This window comes from Fistularia commersonii, chromosome 6, assembly GCF_037954325.1.
Source record: "Fistularia commersonii isolate RoL2024-O1a breed Wild chromosome 6, RoL_Fcom_v1.0, whole genome shotgun sequence".
NCBI lineage: Eukaryota > Metazoa > Chordata > Actinopteri > Syngnathiformes > Fistulariidae > Fistularia > Fistularia commersonii.
The window spans coordinates 12,802,190-12,822,220 of NC_141289.1; the positions used below are offsets into that span (position 1 = coordinate 12,802,190).

A 20,031-nucleotide genomic window follows, 5' to 3' on the forward strand; every position below is an offset into this window, starting at 1 on the left:
GAAAACAGCAATGGTGATCTTATACAACAAATACACACATAAATTGCCAGCTTAAAGGTGTTTGCAATAGCATTTCTATTCAACGTCCAGCCAGAAAAGTAGTGCAGAAAATGTGTCAACACTTACAGCATCCTTTGCAGGATGAGCAACTTGAAATGATCTCTAGCGTCACAATGTGATACAGGAAAGCTTGGTCAGGTGTTCAATAGTTTTGGTCAAGTCAAAGACTGAACGCAGATATCCGAACATGGCAAAGTCACCCTCATATTGACCGTAAACACGTTTGATTTTATTTATTTGTGGATTATTTTTTTTGTCTTGCTATCTTCTGTCTTCTGCCTTTCTATTTCTATTTATATTCATATTTATTTCCTTTTTTTCCTTGTTAAAATAGTATGCTTATTATTTGTTGTTTTGTGTTTTTGTGCTTCCTATTTGGCTTGACTGTGGACAGCTACACAAGAATTTCATTGTACAGGAGGAGCACATTTCTAGACTGTACATGTGACAATTAACACTTTGAATCCTCTTCTTTTTCTAATGGCTTTTCCCTTCAGGGGTCGCCACAGCGAATCAACCTTCTCCATCTAACTTGCATCTTGAATAATAAAAACAATATTAATAATGATTTAAGACAGAGTAAACTAATAATGTCAAATTCTCTTTAAAAATGTTCAGAATGTTTCCCCTATATAATAATATTTAGATAAATAATAATAATGATTTAAGCTGTAGAAAAATAGGTACACTGAACGTGACTGTATACAAATAAAGCAGCAAGTGTGAAAAGAATGTGAGGTTATTTCAGCCGGCGCTTCAAAAATACCCATCCAGCATTCGCACATGATGGGCCATGAATTTTAAATATACTGAAAAAAGCACAAACTGTATATTTGATGAAGAAAAAGAAGAAGAGGAAAACAACTATGACCAAAATCTCTGCTTACCTTCTTTTAAAATGTCCAAACGGTGTCAAAATATATAAGAATTCAGATTTCATTGGTTTCGGTGAACCAAACCAGAGTGTCGACATTCCCTAAGCATCAGAAAAGTTCAAGAGGGGGCGGGCACGATGGTGGAGAGGTCTCACCTAGGGTGGCAGTGAGCGGATTTCCGCCGACTGCTTCTCAGTTAGGCTTCATCAAACACCAAGTGATATTAAAAACACAATCAAATTTAACATTCTCTTGAAAATCAGTGCAGTGACTTGAGGCTCCGTTTGCAGTTTGCGGTCGTTCCCTAAGTGTCCACCCCGCCCCCAGCGCTCCAAGTCTGCACGACAGTTATTCAGGGTCGGTGTCGCTCCCTTGTGGTAGGTGTTTGGAAACGCATTCGAGGAATTTCACCATCGCTTGTCTCCTGGTGTCAGTTTGACTTCAAATGATTTAACTATCTACAAAAGTAATTAAATGAATGAATGAATGAATGAATGAATGAATAAGTAATTAAATGAATAAATAAATAAGAAAGACATTTAAATGTAAATAAGAAGTGTGGGATGGTGGTGCAGTGTTTAGCACTTGCCCAAAGACAGCTGGGATAGGCTTCAGCATCCCCCATGACCCTGAGTGCAGGATAAGTGGCAGACCAATATAAATAAGATATAATGTTTCTCTTCAGGTAGCCACTCAGTACACAAACGACTGAATGCTGGTGATCCATTTAATTGCACAATGGCTTTAACAGAGGACTACAGAAAAAAAAAAATCAACATGACCTTCCTTTGGCTGTTCCTCTGACTCATTTAACCATTGCTCAGCATCCCTTTTAATAGTGTTATTGTGTTCCAAAAAATTGAGAAACCATTTATTTTGCCTTGCCTGTTCATCCTCTGGAAGTAAAGGAATAACCCATAATTTGATTTGAGGGTGTTTGGTGGTATGAATCAGAATCATTAATTCTGATTCCGATTCTGATTCTGATTTCAAAAAGTTGATTTATATTTTCCAACAGGGGTTGTACTTGCAAAGCATTTTTCTTGGACTCATTAATGCATGAATTTTTTGGTACGAGCCTGTATATTTTGTTCACTGCTCTATTGCGTTCCTTTTTAAGCTTTTCAATTTTATTGGCAGTAGCTTTTGCAGAGGAGTTACAGTATATGCTGTTATACAATCCATTTCATCATTTTGTTCCTTATTTCCTTTCAAACTTTTACAATAATATTTGTGCATTTCACAACAGGAAGGCATTCCCTCCAGCAAACGTTGCATTTATGCATCCACAGCACAGCACCAGCATCAAAACAAGCGCCAGGTCACTGAGATGCCGAACTAGGTTTTGTAAATTGAATGATGTGCTACCAAAGATTTTGAAAGATGAATGATATCTATTCTGTCAGATTATTGTAGAGGTAACAAAGATGTCATGCTGAATACACTATCAAAGAAAATAAGACTGATCAGAACTCATAAATTGCAGTCAACAAAAAACTACAGCGACTTACTCAATCTTCCCTTCACTGCCAGGCAGGTGAAAAAGGCGTATATTCGAGTAGAGCAGAGTGGGTCATTGCTATCAATCAATTACCTACCAATCAATCAATCAATCAATATGAAGAGGAACAAAGGCAAAATAACAATAATGTAAATGTAGCACGTATGACAAATATAATAGGATTTTGACCAAAACTAGATTCGGAGGAAGAGCAGTTAAAATGGTTAAAAGATAAAGAGACACCACAGACCAATAGTTAGTTTAAATGCCGGCTTGTTTATCAAAGAATAGAAGTAGTTAAAAATAGAAGTAACTACAAATCGGTACCATGTAGACATTTACACAAACACAACATTAAGTACACAAACCATTCGTTTAGACATACAAATATGAGTTTCATTTCCAACCCTTGTTTTCCCTGAAGTAAAGAAACAAATATGAATTTCTTATTCTTCCATCCATTTAAACTTATTTAGTTTCAGTATTTAGTATTGAGCTCTGTTTAAATTCTGTTTTCAGTCTTTGTCCATCATAGGTTCTTATTCAGTTCCTACTTTTAAAATGTTTAAGTTGAAAATTATTTTGTTTTAACTAGTTATCTTTCTTTTAAGTCAACATAGGTCATTTTTTGGGTAAAGAAATCCAGTACTGGTACAACCTTCCTAATAGAAGGTTATTTTAACTATAATAACCATCGAGTTACATTAAGCATCTCAATTAACCCAATAGGAAATGAACACTTTCAAATGCAATCACACCTCGGATTCGGACAGGTCAACATATTCAAGATATGCCACATAAAATAAATATACAGTTCTACAGTTATCAAAATCCTGCTAATCGATCAGTCCTTTAGCAAGTAAATGCAAATTTGGCAGGTGAAACCGAAGCTCTCTTTCCTTACGACCTTGTTGAAATCCACTCTCGGTAAACAGTTGGAAAAACTGTGTTCAATCGGCCTTGCAGTCCAAAATCCACAATCCCCAAAGCAAAGAGAACAGAAGAGAAGGGACGTTCTCCTACCGATGTCGCATCCAGTCGAGTCGAGGCTCTTACTGAGGTGTCTCACTATCAAGCATTCCTATCCATGCGCGGGATGCATGGGCTCCACAGTTTACCGTTTTTCCGGCAATACACTAATTTAGCAGGAAAAATGTTCAAAGTAACCGCAGTCTATCAAAATAGACAGAACATTAAATAAAAAACTTCGAAAGATAAAATAAACGTCAGAAATACTTAATATTTGTTCCCTTGTCTGTTCAGTCACTCGACCAACTCGACAGCATTACTTTCTGCATCCTGTTGGGGTTTTCTTTACATTCTCGCAACTTCTGGAACAAAATCGCTATCAGCGTTATGATTGGCTGTTAGACCTAGCACTTCCGAAGGCAGCAGTACTATAAAAATAAATCACAAATTAATAAATCAACAATATGAAATAATATTTTTTATCCTATTTATCTCGTTTAGACGTTTAATATAACAAACATGACTTTGAAAAAAATGATGCATTCTGCTCAATAGTTATTCTTATTTATTCAAATGCAGCCTCAGGGCTGCATTTGTCCACTAAAGGATGGTACATATGGTTTATACTTTTGTCCACTAAAAGAAAGTACAGCAGAGTGATTGTGTGTGTGTGTGTGTGTGTTTGTGTTTCTGTGACTGATACATGTGTGTGATTGTTATTGTTTATACTTTTGTCCACTTAAAGAAAGTATAGTAGAGTGCACTGGGGTGTGTGTGTGTGTGTTGTTACTTCAAAGAGATTTTTATACTGATTAGAGTCAGTCTCTGAAGTAAGTTTGATTTTTATTTTTTTATTTTAATTTTTGTTTTTTGTTTTTTTTTGGTTGTGGTTAAAATTGAGAAAGTTGGTTTGCAGTGACAGCTGTGTCCGCAGAATACTAGATTCTGTAGAAGCTTGGCACAGTCGATGATCTCTGTGAACATTGTGACTGATCGTTAACCACAACAACCTGTAGTGTAAAATGGGAAACTCTTCCAGTAGTAAAAATGAACAAGACCTAGAAGGGGATGTGAAATACATGTACAGATTGGATCCAGATAATGTAAAATATGTAAGAAAATGGAAAAAGAAATACAATTGGGATGACAAATTAAGATTGGCATCATTAAAAATAATACAAGACAAACTTATAGATGAACACGAAAAAATGCAAAAACGAGAAAAACAGCAACAAAAAACTTGACGAAGTAAGAAAAGTTGAAAAATGGATAGAACAAGCCACTATACGAACACAAAGTATACAAAAGAATAAAAAGAACAAATTAAAGATCAGAGCAAAGAAACTATGTTCGTACAAAAAGAACATCATGAAACAGTCGTCAAAGCTGTGCTGTAGCAACCCCCACCATAGGAGATGCCACAAGGTGCCATTGGAGGACTTCCATCCTAGACAGAGAGATGACACATGCTGGCATTGTGGTAAAACAGGCCACTGGTCACGACAGTGTGGGCAAAACAGACAAGGAGGTAATGACAGAAGAGATAGGTGAAGTGAGGAGCGTGCACCCTTACCAAGTGAACGCACCCCACTTCATTCAGATGACGATGAAGAAGAAGAACAACAACCACAAGAAGCTATTCTGCTCCCACAAAAATTAGCAGTAATAAAATCAATCAGGAACAGATGGTGTTACAAAAGCAAATACCTTCGCTGACAAAATAGCAAAGAAAGCAGCAAAACAAACACCTTCCACACCATCATTAATTGACAATGACATACTAAAGGATGCTCAGGAGAATGCATCAGGTGCTGAAAGACAATCCTGGCTCAAGAGAGGAGCAACAGACTTCAATGGAATTTTGGTGTTAAATGAAAAACCCTTCCTACCGAAATAATTATCTAAAGCAGCGGCTCTTTTTTACTCATGGACCTTGCCATGTGTCAACAGGAGGGATAAAGGTACTTATGTCACAACACTTTTATACCATTAACCCAAATTCCAATTTAAGACATTTTTGTGCACAATGTATAACATGCATTAAACATAATGCTCAAGCAAACTTAAGGCCAAAGAAAGGAGGGTTTCCAGATCCACAATATCCTTTTGAAATAATACATGGTAGACCATTCAAGTTACTGATTACACATCCAGACCTAGAGAAGGCCCACACAGAAGACTCCATAGTGGAATATATAGTAGAAAAAATGGAAAAACACAAAGATAACGAGATGTAACAGACACAAATGATCTGCCCGAATCTCAAACTGCTCCACAGGTGAAGGTCCAAGTTGGTGATTGGATCTTTGTGAAAGTCATAAAGAGAAGCTGTTGGAGTTCAGCACGCTGGGAAGGACCGTTCCAAGTACTTCTAACCGCACCAACCGCAGTGAAAATTGCGGAACGATCCACTTGGATTCATCAATCACACCGTAAGGTACTCCCTGTTGATCCCACCGACACTGGCTTGTGGGGAAGGCTGACTACAAAGGGGAATAAGAAGGATAGTCTCACTCGTCTCAAGGCATCGGCTGTGTCAGTGAAGAAACCACCAGATCCCTAGCCGTCTAGGTTGGAGGGATCCAGGATGAGCTGACAAAACAAGAGAACCCAACCCAGCAGGAGAAGGCAGAGACAAACAATGACAAGTCTGATGAGAAAGAAGGCCCTATCTCAAAATGGTGAAGAAACAGCTGGAGGGTAAAGAGGACAGTGATACTTTAACACAATTTCCACAGTTTGACCCTCTTGGATAGATTGTAAATGGAACTTGGTCTCAAATAATTTTAAAATGCCTTACACCTGTAATTGTGATTATTATCCTGTTTTGTTTGTTCACTATGTGCATTATTCCGTGTTTGAGAAGCATGATTGCTAAAATGGCTTCCGTAGCCTTTGTCCAGATGGCGATGATAGCAGTGCAGACCCAACCAAGGACTCACTACACTGGACAAACATATGAGCAACTGCCTATGAGTGATTTAGAAAAACATAACTGTAATAATTTGACTGTGGAAGACGACGATGATGTTGTATGAAGTGCTATCTCTAAACTTTGTACTAACATGGTATGATGATGCTGAAGTATTTAACATTGTTCGTAGTCTCATAAACAGGAGGGGATTGTTAGAGTTTTCTCTCTATATTCATAGCTATGTTATTTTGACTACTCACATGAAGACAGCCAGACGTGTGAGCATAAATGGCCTTTGTCCTCAAACAGGAACCTACCCCCATGATTGTATATTCAAGTAAGCATAAAGGTGTTGCAGCTCAGTGGTAGAGCGCATGCATGAGGCCCTGGGTTCAATCCCCGGCACCTCCACTGTATGTCGCGTCGGATGAAAGCGTCTGCCAAATGACAAATGACAAATGGCAACCTACCCCCTGATAAGGAACTTACCCCCCTGAATGCAAACAGGAATTACCCTCTCCCTGTATATGATCTTGTCAACACCACCAATACACATTCACACAATAAAAGGCCGAGCAAGGAGGAACTCGGTGGGATTCTCTGGATCTTGCCTCCAAAGAGCGCGCTGAGTTTCCCCCTCTGTAGAGCTCAAAAGAATAGTCACTTGTCTGTGTTATTTCTTGTGATAACCTCGGTCTCCTCTTTACAGGCTTCAACTTAGACCAGCATGAATTAGGATCAGTCTCTAACAGGTATGGTGTGCTGTAGGGGTAACAGAGAAGTTCAAGGTGGAGGTGGGACTCCATCAGGGATCAGCTCTGAGCCCCTTCTTGTTCGCAGTGTTGATGGATAGTCTGACAGATGAGGTTAGACAGGAATCCCCATGGACCATGATGTTTGCGGATGACATTGTGATCTGTAGTGAGCGCAGACAACAGGTAGAGGAAAACCTTGCACCCTGGTATGCACCCAGAGGTATGCTCTGGAAAGGAGAGGAATGAAAGTTAGTCGCAGCAAGACAGAATATATGTGTGTGAATGAGGGGAACTCGGGTGGAACGGTGAGGCTACAGGGAGTGGAGATCAAGACGCTGGAGGATTTCAGGTACTTAGGGTCAACAGTCCAGAGCAACGGAGAGTGTGGAGAAGAGGTGAAGAGACGGGTCCAAACAGGTTGGAATGGGTGGAGAAAAGTGTCAGGGGTACTATGTGATAGAAAACTATCAGCCAAAATAAAAGGAAAGGTGTACAAGACAGTGGTGAGACCAGGGATGATGTATGGCCTAGAAACTGTTACAATGACCAAAAGACAGCAGGCAGAACTAGAGGTTGCAGAGATGAAGATGTTGAGGTTCTCTTTGGGAGTGACCAGGATGGATAGGATCAGGAATGAGTCTATCAGAGGAACAGCACATGTTAGATGTTTTGGAGAGAAGGTCAGAGAAGCCAGACTGAGATGGTTCGGTCATGTACAGAGGATGGATAGAGAATATATTGGTAGACGGATGCTGGAATTGGAGCTGCCAGGCAAGAGGTCTCGAGGAAGACCAAAGAGAAGATTTATGGACGTAGTGAGAGAGGATATGAAGGTAGTTGGTGTGAGAGAGGAGGATACAGAGAATAGGGTTAGATGGAGAAAGTTGACTCGCTGTGGTGACCCCTGACGGGAGAAGCCAAAAGAAGAAGAAGATTAACTTGTGGCTATCTTCACCTGGGTTACATAAACAAGAATACAATCATCACTGGAAGTTCATTATCATTATCCATACATCAGATCATGGCTCTTTCACCCTGAATCAATGGTTAACACTGTGAAATTAAACAGCTTTTGTGAATTAACTAGAGAGGGAAGGAGGAGACAAAAAAAACAATTAATGAAAACATAAAGGTATCAGAGAGAGAGGTCAACTCAACGGAGGTAGCTCTGTGTAAGACTGACCTGTGAACACAGTTGGAGTTAAGAATTTCACTTGGTAAATACCTAGTAAACATGATATATGCCAGGGGTGGGCAAACTTTTTGGCTCAGGGGCCGCATTGACTTTAAAATTTGACAGTAAATTGGACAGCACAAGATACGATACATAAAAAAAAAGAAATTATTAACAGTACATATCAAACTCGTCTGACATTTGTCAAAGCATTGTCAGACATTTGTTTTGAAAATGAAACCAGCTTGGTATTGAAGGCTCTGACATTTCATGCACAAACTGGTTTTTCCTTTGTGACTTCTTGTCCAGCTCATTCATGTGTCGCTATGTCCACAATAGAGGCTAAATCACAAAGCCAATCTGTGTCATTCTGCTCAGGAAAATTCTCAAGTAGCTCCAAAAATGAAATCATCTCCCGTATGAGCTCCCGCATTCACTGATACAATCATTCAGTCATTTACGTCAAATATGAATTCTGTACCAATCTGACCGAATTAAAAACACCAACGGGCCGGATGTGGCTTGCGGGTCGTAGATTGCCCACCCATGATATATGCTATAATATGAAGGAAGACTGGAGAGGGTGTTACTACTTTTTCAGAAAATAAACAATAAAACTACTGAAATTATCTGATCACTGACATTAGTACTTTGCAAATGATGCTGCAGATTGTTCCCAGCAACAAACAACACTAACATTGTTAGATGTTTTGAACTTAAAAGAAAAACTGCTCTATCTTTGTTAACTGTATATGTAATAACCTATATCAGGGCATGAGTTTAAAGTTTTGTCAAACTGACCTTATTGGATATATCTGAATATCTGACTATTATCATATTGATAAACTATTATACTGATATTATACTATCATATTGATAAAAGTTGTGGATGGGAAACACTAGTATAATTTTAAGTCAGTTAAATGTATTTCTATTTGTATCCAGGATTACTCTTTCGTGAGAAAGTGTATTCTTATGTAGCCAATAAAATACTCCCAAATGTGATTTTTTTTTTTTTCAAATCACCAATATTCTCCTAACCACAGCTTTGTTTATTCCTTTCATCCTCATCAATCAGCACCCAACTAACAGTAATTAAGGATGCAAAGAGTTTGCCAAGTGAGTGCTCAAAACTGGACAGCTGGCTGCCATCAAAGTCATGGACGTCACAGAGGTACCGCACAACAAATCTTTTGTTTCAGCAGTGACGTCATGATGTGAGCATGATAGTGATATAGTGATATAATCTGGGGTTGTTGGGTGTTTCGGGTCTTCTAACATCGAATACCCTTTCACGGGCGACCGAGCCAAGGGGATGGGTCCCCGGCTTGCGTCTAGGTAGCTTGTGTAGCCGACGGATCCCGCCTCTTGATCCGCAGCCATCTTCGCGGCTTGTCAGATGAAATTATATGAAGCGGGGGGACATCAAAAATCTCTGTTCTTGTTGTGTTGCATCATAAAATAGGTGGTCACTTAAAATTTGGGCCGATTGAGTTGGCTGCCACTAACAATTGCAAAATTGCAACACAAGACAGAGATAGCATTCCTAACTGATTTATTTGACATGATAGATTCATGCCAAAAGGGGGAACTGTTATAATTGGCTTTGTTTTGAAACAGCATGTATCCTTGTTCTGTATTCTTGTCGTGGCAACTGGACTTGAATTTCTTCACTTGGAGACATTTAACGCCTCATTCGAGAGGCTTTTCAGTTCTTATGACCTATGGGGAGTTTCTGAATATAACTGCCTGGGTTTTGAGCGGGTCTAATTTAAGATGGCTTGTTGTGTAAAAGGAAGTTTCCAGGATTCAAAAAACACCTGAAAACAATGTTTAAAAAGATAAGCATTGAGTCATCAAGGAACCTGAATGACCAGCTTTAAAAACAACAAGGACAAGTCAGAAGGAGAATAAAGTTTCATGGCAACAGCAGTGCGGGGAGTAACTGCATTCGAAGGACATCTTTGTGTTACATTATGAAAAGAAAATAATGTTAATGCATTTCCCTGGATACCATATGCCACAAAACCTCACCCCTAACCTAATGCATTGCAAGATGGACCAGTGTGTGTATGTGTGTGTGTGTGTTTGCGTTTGTGTTGGTGCGTGACTGAGCAAGTATAAAGTGAATGGTGTATGCATGTGGTCTGGATATGTAACAGAGAAGGATTACTTCAGGGTCGATGTTTCTCTCTGTGTGTTGTTCAGGCTTTAAAGCAACTTGGACTCTATGGGGGGAGAGGGCCTGATAAAATCTGATCTAATTCTACAGTCCATGGATGGTTACACTGATTATGATTAATGACACATTAATGTATCATTCTTGATCCTAAGATCTTTGTCACTCCCAAGGAGAACCTCAGTATCTTGATACTACCTTCTGTCTTCTCTTCAATGCTTCCGTTGCCAAACCAGATACCATGGCTGGTATATCTTTCCTTTTATTCTGGCAGGTACTCTTTTATCACACATCACCTCTAACACTTTTCTCAGTTCCAAACTGCTTGAATGCATTTCTTCACACCTTTCCCACACTCTCCTGGACTGATGAACCGTCTTCTTATCGTCCTTTACTTTTGGCTGCTCCCCTCAGGAGCACCATACCAATGATCCTCCAACTAATCAAATTCTCTTCATTCTCTTTTCTTGCACCAATTAACTTTACCACATTTATCCATTTTTATCTGACGTGCTGTCCCTCTGATGGACTCATTCCTGATCCTACCCATCTTCCCTCCCAAAGAGATCCTAAACATCTTAATCTCTGCCTTTTGTCAATTCCACTGTTGCTAAACCATACAGCGTCGATGGTATCACCATCCCTCTGATGGAATGAGTCCATCAGAGGGACAGCATGTTAGATATTTTGTATATAAGGGCAGAGAAGCCAGACTGTGGGAGGAAACCCGAGAGAATGGACAAGAAAATCGGAAAATGTATTTTGCAGGGCTTGGGTCTTTGTTAGACTCTTTTTTTTATTGGCACTTTACAAGCAAATAGTGAAAATATTTAGCGGTCAAAAAAAAGAAAACAGCAATGGTGATCTTGTACAACAATTACAGATATAAATTGCCAGTTTTAAGGTGTTTGCAATAGCATTTCTATTCAATTACGGAATGTCCAGACAGAAAAATAGTGCAGAAAATGTCGCAACACTTACAGCATCCTTTGCAGGATGAGCAACTTGAAACGATCTCTAGCGCCACAATGTGAAACAGGAAAGCTTGGTCAGGTGTTCAGTAGTTTTGGTCCAGTAGAAAGTCTGCACGCAGCTATCCGAACATGGCAAAGTCACCCTGGTATTGAGTGTAGAGACGTTTAATGTCCTGTTTGCTGATTCCTTAGTTTTGGTCCAGTAGAAAGTCTGGAGGCGGATATCCAAACAAGGCAAAGTCACCCTGGTATTGAGAGTAGAGACGTTTGATATCCTCTTTGCTGATTCCTGAGAAGTATTTCTCCACCTTGGTTCTGTCATACCGTGTGACGCCTTGAGGAATGTCCGGGTAGGACACCAGCTTTTCGACTCCAGCTGCTCTCAGGATGTAAGGTGCGTCTTGCTCCAGCGTCTCATGATGGCCAATTACATCGTAGTTGATTTGACACGGGGCGCACAAGTCAGCGTAATTCGTCCAGTGGATTATGGGATCACCAAACTGCTTGTCAAGGTCCTTGCGGTGTTCTGCATCCCCCAAGTATCGGACAAATTCCTCAAAGTGCAGGCCTTTAGAGGAATAAAACCTCCATCTGGATTGTTTGCGATATCTTTTGATGATGGCAGGAGCGATGTTCTCATTGTACCAAGGCTCCTTCCGTGGATTATTGATGAACTTGTCTTTGAATGCAGAGATGAGTCTCTCAAATGGATCTCTCACAATCAAAAACTTGAAGTAAGTATCTAATCTGTGGAGCAAAACGAGACTTTCAGTAAATGAGTGATAACATGGGTTTCCCATGGTAATTATTCAGTTCTTCACTCAGAATCGAGCTCTATGTAAAAATGCCAGCGACCTCTGACAGTGATGTTACTATATCCATCTCTTTCATTCTGAACAGACCTCTACTATATTATGTCTTCTTCCTGTCCTTTCGCCTTTTCCCTTCAGGGGTCGCCATGGCAAATCAACCTTCTCCATCTCACCCAATTCTCTGAATCCTCCTCACTCACAACACCTCTCTCATTCCATAAATCTTCTCTTTGGTGTTCTCCGAGACCTCCTGCCTGGCAGCTCCAATTCCAGCATCTGTTTACCAATATATATGCACTATCCCTCCTCTGTACATGACCGAACCGTCTCAGTCTGGCTTCTCTGACCTTCTCTCCACAACATCTAACATGTGCTGTTCCTCTGATAGACTCATTCCTGATCCTATCCACCCTGGTCACTCCCAAAGAGAACATTAGCATCTTCATCTCTGCGACCTCTCGCTCTGCCTCCTGTCTTTTCTTCATTGTAACTGTTTCTAGGCCATACAGCATTGCTGGTCTCGCCACTGTCTTGTACACCTTTCCTTTCATTCTGGCCTACTATATTATGTCATTATTATTATTATAATATATAAGAATAAGAATAAGAACAACTTTATTAATCCCGAAGGAAATTGCAGTGCCAGAGTTACAGAAAATATAACAGTAATAAATAATAAAAGAAAGGCAGAATTAGAAATAAAAATAAACTATAAACTATAAAGTGTTTCAGTGAAACTATAAAGTGTCTTAGTAAGCAGTGATAAAACTATATATATGTATATATATGCCTATATATATATATATATATGGAGAGGGGTTCACTCTGGACTACTCGGTAGTCAACTACAGAGCCACATAGGGGCGAGCATGCAAACATCACACAGAACCCCCCATCAGAATCTAACCAGGGACCTTCTTGCTGCGAGGAGGAAGCACCAACGACTGCGCCACCTTGCAGCATATTATACTACGCATCAATGTTGGCTAACCTGTGCGTGATTTGGCTTTTGGTAAGCGATGAGAGGCGTGTCAGTCCATTTACAAATTCTCCATGAACTACACCTTCTGGGATCTTCTCCACAGTGGGATAAGCTCCTATCCAAAATGACAACATCAACAGCATGAGCACAGCATTTACGTTTGACCCTGACTTAAAGTGAATTCACATAATTAGTTTTCGTGACATCTTCAGAGGTATGTTACGAACCATTGGTGTCCGGCTTTTCCTGCTTATCCCTCTTCCACCCTCCTCACACCTACCGTTGAGAACCATCAGGACCTTCTTCCACTGTGTATTGCCCACTTTAGGTGTCTGACAAAACATTATTTTGTGTTTGTCGCAGACAAAAATGTGGTCCAGGACAAACTTGTTGACGGAGACATGAGTGAAACTTCTGAGGCTGCTGTTCTGACAGACAGACGAGAGCAAGTGGTTTCTCTCTTGAATGACATTCCTCACATCTGCCATTGTGGAAGCCACTGGGAGCTGAGACACACATGCACCGTCAACTTATAAAGCCTTTGGGTTTAAACAGGACTATGAATTTGCAAACAATTTTCTCCAAACTGTGATCAAGGCTCACCACATCTGTTGGTTGTATCACAAGGTTTTCTTCAATGTTCACTGACCCTGTCCCGGCCGGCTCACTGACACCACCTGTGTCATCTGAAAAGGCAGCATATACCAGTTGGATTGCCAAAAAGGATACCCATTATCAAACACCACAAGAAGGGAAATCCCACTGTCCAAAATCCTCTTCCGGTCGCAGCTGGACTTCATTTGCTTCAATTGAAGGTGTTTCACCTCTCATCTGAGAGGCTTCTGAAGCGAACTGAAGAAGCCAAGTTGTTACGAAAAGGAGCTCTTAACAAGAACTGACCATGACCTGGATGACTGAGAACCTCCAAAGACATCTCTCTGACCAAAGTTCCAAAGCTGACCAGCCTGGACCTTAGCAATAGCATGAGCAACAGCCCGCCGCAGATCATGAAGACCCGCCGTAGAAAAGTCGCCCCCACCTATAAATGACAATGAGAGAGAGAGAAAAAGAGAGAGAAAAAGAAAGGGAGAAAGAGAAAGAGAGAGAGAGAGAGAGAGAGAGGGAGAAAGATGGCGGCTACCTATCTGGTTTCACTGTGAACAGCAAAACAGGAATTTCATTTTTCAGGAAAACGCATTTCCTGACTAACAATAAACACTTTGAACCTTGAAAAATAATAATGATTGAAGAGAGAGAAAACTAATCGAGTCAAATGATCTCAAAAATGTTTCCATAATGTTTTCCCTTCTCACTGACCCCCGAGGATCTAAAATGGAGCATTTTTGCTTGGCAGGAAATGAAATAGAAATAATAATACAGGTAATGCTTGCACTGTTTACATCTCATCACAATAATATCCTTAATATGTATTGTCTTTTTTTTTTTTATACCTATTTCACTCTTGATAGAAAAACAATAATTTCATTGCTCAAGGAAGCATGATTTCCAGAATGTACATGTGACAATAAAAACTTTGAATAACAACAACAATAATAATAATGATAATAATAATTTTAAGAGAGAGAAACTACAGTCTCTTTAAAATGTTTCCATAATGTTTTCCCTTCCCACTGAACCCAAAAGACCCAAAATGTCACATTTCTGCTTTATTAGAAATAAAATACTAATAATTGCAAAAATAATGATACCGGTCATAGATGCACGGTTTACATCACGTTACAATAATATGCTTATTATCTTTTGTTTTGTGTTTTTATGCAACCTGTCTGGCTTCATTGTGGACAGCAAACCAAGAATTTCATTGTTCGGCGAAACACGTTTCCAGACTTTACATGTAATAATTAACCGTTTGAATCTTCTTCTTTTCCTTACGGCTTTTCCCTTCAGGGATCGCCGCAGCGAATCAACTTTCTTCATCTAACTTTGAATCCTAAACAATTAAAACAATATTAATAATGATTTAAGGTTAAATTAATCAGGTCCACTTCTCTTTAAAAATGCCATAATTTTCCCCCATATAATAATATTTACATAGATAATAATAATGATTTAAGCTGCAGAAAAATAGGTATACTGAACGTCAATGCATACAAATAAAGCAGCAAGTGTGAAACTAAATTGAGGTTATTTCGGCCGTCGTCGGCTCAAAAACACCTGTCCAGCACCCTTACATGAGGGGCTATGATTTATAAAAATATAGAAAAAAAAACCAACAAACGTTATATTTATGAGAAAAAAGAAGAAGAGGAAAACAACTATGACCAAAATCTCTGCTTACCTTCATTTAAAATCTGCAAACGGTGTTAAAATAAATAAGAATCCGGACTTTCGGTGAACCAAACCAGAGTGTCCACATTCCGCAAAGCATCAGAAAAGTTGAAGAGGGGGCGGGCACGATGGTGGAGAGAGGGCACGATGGTGGAGAGAGGTCTCACCGCAAACTGCTTCTCAGTTAGTCTTCATCAAACACCGAGGGATATTAAAAATACAATCAAATTTTACATCCTCTTGAAGATCAGTGCAGTGACTTGAGGCTACGTTTGCAGTTTGCGGTCGTTCTTTAAGTGTCCACCCCGCCCCCAGGCGCGCAAAGTCTGCAAGACAGTTATTCAGGGCCGGTGTCGCCCCCTTGTGGTAGGTGTTTGGAAACGCATTCGAGGAATTTCACCATTGCTTGTCTCCTGGTGTCAGTTTGACTTCAGATAATTTAACTATCTACATAAGTAATTAAATGAATAAATAAATAAGAAAGACATTTAAATGTAAATAAGAAGTGTGGGATGGTGGGGCAGTGTTTAGCACTTGCCCAAAGACAGCTGGGACAGGCTCCAGCATCCCCCATGACCCTGATTGCAGGATAAGTGGCAGACCAATTTAAAAAGATATAATGTTAATTAGTAAATAAGAAAGACATTTAAATGTGAATAAGAATTGCAGCAGGGTTGTGCAGTGTTTAACGCTTCAGCCCCACGGCACACGGACCTTGGCTCGATTCTGACAAGGGGGCTCTTCTGTTTGGAGTTTGCATGGGTTTTCTTCACAGCAGGTTCATTGGAAAAAATTGAGAAAACTGCCCTGAGTGAGTGACGACTGTCTGTCTTTGTATGTGGCTCTGTGATTTGGGTGTAACCAGGGTGTAACCATCCTCTTGCTCGATGACAGCTGAGATATGGTGTGCCAATGGAAACTGGCCAACTGTGGGTCAAAGGAGAGGAAGAAGGTGTGTTCGGAAGCAGAGAGAGAAGAGGAAAGGCAAGAGTCTGTGATGAGAGTAGGGACTTTGAATTTCAGGGACTATTACAGGAAAAGGTAGAGAGTTGGTTGACATTATGCAGAGAAGGAAGGTGGATATACTGTGTGTCCAGGAGACCAGGTAGAAAGTTAGTAAGGCTAGAGGCTTGGGAGCAGGCTTTAAGTTGTATTATCTGGTACTGACGGAAGAGAAATTGAATAAGAGTTATCTTGAAAGAGGAGTTTGTTAGGAATGTTCTGGAGGTGAAAAGAATGTCAGATGGACTTATGGGCCTGAAACTGGAACTTGAAGGTGTGATGCTCAATGTTGTTAGTGGCTATGCCCCGCAGGTGGGAGAAGGAGATGTTCTGGAATGAGTTAGATGAGGTGATGTAGAATATCCCCAGAGATGAGAAAGTGGCAATCGGTACAGACTACAATGGGCATGTTGGTGCAAGCAATAGAGGGGATGAAGAAGTGATAGGCAGATTTGGTATACAGGATAGGAACACAGAGGGAGACTTGGTGGTAGACTTTGCAAAAAGGATGGAAATGGCTGTGGTGAACACTTTTTTTCCAGAAAAGACAGGTACACAGGGTAACTTATAAGAGCAGAGGTAGGAGCACACAGGTAGACAATATCTTGTATAGATGAGGTAACCAGAAAGAGATCAGTCAGACAGCATAGGATGGTGGTTTGTAGGGTGACTCTGGTAACAAGGAAGATCAAGAGGACAAAGGCAGAGCAGAGGACAAAGTGGTGGAAACTGAAAAGGGAGGAGTTTTGTCTGGTTTTCAGAGAGGAGTTGAAAAAGGCTCTGGTTGGTCAAGGAGAGCTTCCAGATGATTGGACAATTACAGCTAATGTTATCAGGGAGACAGGTAGGAGAGTACTTGGTGTATTGTCTGGAAGGAACGTGGATAAGGAGACTTGGTGGGGGACTGACGAAGTGCGGGAGTACATACAGAGAAAGCGGTTACCAAAGAAGTGGGGCACTGAGAGGACTGAAGAGAACAGACAAGAGTACAGGGAGATACAGTGTAAGGTAAAGATAGAGGCAAAAAAAAGGGCATATGATGACTTGTATGCTTGGTTGGACAGTAAGGAGGGAGAGAATGATCTTTACAGGTTGGCAAAACAGGGAGATAAAGATGGAAAGGATGTATAACAGCTCTGGGTGATTAAAGACAGAGATATGTATTGATGGATGCTAGAAGAGTGATGGGAAGATGGAAAGAGTACTTTGAAGAGCTGATGAATGGAAAATGAAAGAGAGGCAAGGGTAGAAGAGGTGACTATTGTAGACCATGAAGTAGCAGAGATTAGTTAAAGTGAAGTGAGTAAGGCATTGAAGAGGATGAAGAGTGGAGAAGCAGTTGGTCCTGATGATATACCTGTGGAGGTGTGGAAGTGTCTAGGAGAGGCAGCGGTAAAGTGTCTGACTAGATTATTCAACAGGATCTTAGAGAGTGAGAAGATGCCTGAAGAATGGAGATGAAGTGTGATGGAGCCCATTTTTAAGAACAATGGGCATGTGCAGAATTGCAGCAACTATAGAGGGATAAAGTTGATGAGCCATACAAGGAAGTTATGGGAAAGAGTAGTGGAAACTAGACTGAGAGCAGATTTCAGCATTTGTGAACAGCACTATGGCTTCATGCCTAGAAAGAGTAGTACATATGCAGTATTTGCTTCAAGAATGCTAATGGAGGAGTACAGAGAAGGCCAGAGGGAGCTGCATTGTGTTTTTGTAGACCTAGAAAAATTATATAACAGGGTGCCAAAAGAGGAACTGCATGAGGAGATGGTGAGCCACCCCCAAATCTGGATGCGGTGTAGCCAACCATATGATCCAGATAGGACTTGAACCCTTTCACGAGAGGACATCAGACCCAAACACGACCCATCAGCTAGTCAGATAGTACCCTGGCTAATACAGTATACAAAGGACCTGGACCTGATTGTATCCTGAAACCGATGCATATATATAAACATACAAATTTGCGAAGGGTTGAGTTATTTTCCAAGAATTTTACCATTTCTGGCAGTTTATTTTTTCCTTTAACATGTACTTCTTTTGTTATAACTGTGTTATGTGACCAAGTATGCAATAAAGATAATAAACTGGTTTGTTTGAAACACGAGCAACAATTTACAAGATGTGTACGAACTATTGTGTGGAGGAACAAGAAAATGCGGAAACAAAAAAAAGACAAAGAACATTCTTTGGAGCACTTAGCACACGGATGGATGCTTAGCTTTGGCAGCACACAGGCAGTTCTTTACCATCAACAATCCTATCCAAACTAAACAAACAGAAAGTGGCTTTTTACAGTAAACATCACATTTTACCACAAAGTATTCAAATTTCATCAATATTTCCCCTTACAGGATTATTAAATTGTCTCATCGTCTCTATCTGTGGCTCTTGTCTGAGCAAGGCTCGTTAGAACTTCCTCACTTTTCACTCCAACTCTGAAATACCATAACAGCACGATTACACAATCGCGTTTACGTTCTCTGCTGTCCGACAAAAAACATGCAGCAGGCGCAACAAACAGGGATTCTAAGTCACTTCTGTGGGTTTTTTGTTAATTCCCACCCAGAATGCTCTTTGCCACAACAACTGAAGTGTCTTTTCATTTCCTTGATGGTCCATGGAGTCACGCACACTCTCCATTATCTGTTTCCGCAAACAGTTGGGAACAAGCAAATGAAAACAGACTCCATAGCGTACATCTTCACGCACCCTGTACAACAATCCATCTCTTTCTTTAACAAATTTCCACTGCTTTAACAGTGACTTCACAGCTCTGGAAAGATATTTTCTCTCCTTTGAACTTGGAAGACGTTTCTGATACCAAATTGTAAGAAAACCGCTGAGCGCTGAACTCTGAACTGACTCTGGTATGTCTGTAGCTCTTCCTTTGAATAGCCTGGGAGGGTCGGTGTTGCTCCCTGAGCACTAGACTGACACATTACATTATTGTTATTTTGTCTTTGTTACTCTTTATATTGATTGATTGATTGATTGATTGATTGATAGGTAATTGATCGATAGCGATGACCCAATCTGCTCTACTTGATTATACGCCTTTTTCACCCGCTGTTTGGCAGTGAAGGGAGGATTGAGTAAGTCGCTGAACTTTTTCACTGACCACAATTTGTGAGTTCTGATCACTCTTATTTTCTTTGATATTATATTTTGCATGACATCTGCGTTCAATGAAGATCATAATGTAACGGTGATAACTTCTTGTAGCTTTTTAGCTAACTTGCTGATTTGCATTTGTATATCAGCTTGTGGTACTTCATCATCGAGTGAACTGTTCAGATCGTTTCTCATCCCTTCTCCACCACCTGTTCATTTATATGTATATATATTTCAACACTTTTATTACAAAGTCTCTCAAGTCCGGTGATCATTACACACGGGCGGCGTGGTGCAGGAGATAGAGCAATTGTCTTTGGAAACGAATATTCCTGGTCCGATTCCTGGCTCCTCCTAGTGTGTTGTGCAAGACACTGACCTCTTAATGCTCCCCCGGCGCTGGTGGACAGCAGCCTACTGCTCTTGGCTCA

At 40.3% G+C, this 20,031-nt stretch overlaps 1 protein-coding gene across 2 annotated transcripts; it reads right to left on the reverse strand.

Annotated features, from left to right (window-relative positions):
• Positions 1-11,196: 11,196 nt before the first annotated feature.
• On the reverse strand, positions 11,197-15,782 carry LOC147233400 (carbohydrate sulfotransferase 10-like). 2 transcript variants are annotated; one of them, XM_086147483.1, is made up of 6 exons: positions 15,495-15,782; positions 14,096-14,234; positions 13,799-13,881; positions 13,476-13,701; positions 13,205-13,310; positions 11,197-12,148 (listed from the first exon to the last, which is right to left on the reverse strand). In XM_086147483.1, exons 1-6 carry the CDS (start codon positions 15,498-15,500, stop codon positions 11,590-11,592), a joined length of 1,119 nt encoding a protein of 372 aa, XP_086003609.1. In that variant the 5' UTR covers positions 15,501-15,782; the 3' UTR covers positions 11,197-11,589. The 2 variants fall into 2 exon arrangements, with proteins under 2 accessions (XP_086003609.1, XP_086003610.1); XM_086147484.1 differs by having other exon boundaries at positions 14,096-14,349.
• Positions 15,783-20,031: the final 4,249 nt, after the last annotated feature.